At 35.1% G+C, this 1,242-nt stretch overlaps 1 protein-coding gene across 1 annotated transcript; it reads right to left on the reverse strand.

The window, feature by feature from the left end:
• Positions 1-395: 395 nt before the first annotated feature.
• LOC116002333 lies at positions 396-1,242 on the reverse strand. The gene is made up of 3 exons (XM_031242445.1): positions 1,022-1,242; positions 783-941; positions 396-680 (listed from the first exon to the last, which is right to left on the reverse strand). Exons 2-3 carry the CDS (start codon positions 927-929, stop codon positions 396-398), a joined length of 432 nt encoding a protein of 143 aa, XP_031098305.1. The 5' UTR covers positions 930-941; positions 1,022-1,242.

Genomic DNA, 1,242 nt, shown 5'->3' on the forward strand with positions numbered 1-1,242 from the left:
GAGCTAAAACAGCAGACAGTCAGAAAAAATGAACTATATTGACATGAAGTATTTAGAGATAGTCTAAAACAGTATTGGTAAATAGAACTGCATATTTAGAGCTAAAACAGCAGACAGTCAGAAAAAATGAACTATATTGACATGAAGTATTTAGAGATAGTCTAAAACAGTATTGGTAAATAGAACTGCATATTTAGAGCTAAAACAGCAGACAGTCAGAAAAAATGAACTATATTGACATGAAGTATTTAGAGATAGTCTAAAACAGTATTGGTAAATAGAACTGCATATTTAGAGCTAAAACAGCAGACAGTCAGAAAAAATGAACTATATTGACATGAAGTATTTAGAGATAGTCTAAAACAGTATTGGTAAACAGAACTGCATATTTAGAGCTAAAGGATCTTACCAATCAATTGCTTGACATCTATTGCTGGATTACTTTTCAAAGTATGGAAGGGTATGGGTCTGTACATGTGGTAAGGGAAATTTTCAGACCTAGATTCTTTCATGATAGTCTCATGATTGAACTGCAGCATGAACTCGTGCATGCTAGTCTTGTACGTATGCCAATTTGCAACAACATAAAAGTTTTTGAAACAATAGACACTCCCTTCTAAAAACCTTTCGGGGAATTTTGGTAGAACATCCTTTGGTATACAGGCATGTATTACAGTTGCCTGTACATAGCAACAGTTAACAAATATATAAAAATAAAATTATGATACGATCAAAATACTAAATAATTACGTTTTTGCAGAAAATTGGAAGATGAAAGATACCTCTTCGTCGTGCAGAACCAGCTCTTTACTCTTGATCTCGGATGAGCCCCTCCTTTCCATTACAGTGTAGGATCTAACCACTCGAACCTTGACAGCACTCCTCCTCTTAAACGTCGTCAACTCATTCAACAGACAATACATCCCCATGTTCCTGAAGTTCTAATGCAAATAGGATATCACCTTGAATTTGATTTGATTTGCCGTTTGTATATTGCATTTATTCGTGATGGTTCACTAACCTGTAATATATATGTCTGCGTTTTAATGGACGTTTTGGCCTTCCCGGTGAATGCATACCTGGGATGTTGAACCGTCGGCAACGATTCCCTTTCCGATGAAAAGGGAATGATTTTGTTTACAGACGTGTGCCCCACAAAGCCTAGTATTTGAATTAATTATGTTTCCTTTCTGAAGATGTATTATATTAGAAGATGTCCTTTAATAACGTTGTTATTTCCAA

This window comes from Ipomoea triloba, chromosome 13, assembly GCF_003576645.1.
Source record: "Ipomoea triloba cultivar NCNSP0323 chromosome 13, ASM357664v1".
In the NCBI taxonomy this organism is placed as follows: Eukaryota; Viridiplantae; Streptophyta; class Magnoliopsida; order Solanales; family Convolvulaceae; genus Ipomoea; species Ipomoea triloba.

Bases quoted from the DNA above. Each gene is read 5' to 3' on its own strand.
- LOC116002333 (XM_031242445.1), bottom strand. From the start codon at position 929: ATGGGGATGTATTGTCTGTTGAATGAGTTGACGACGTTTAAGAGGAGG. The intron at 681-782 runs GTATCTTTCATC...TGCTATGTACAG, and splicing joins TGGTTCTGCACGACGAAGAG to GCAACTGTAATACATGCCTG.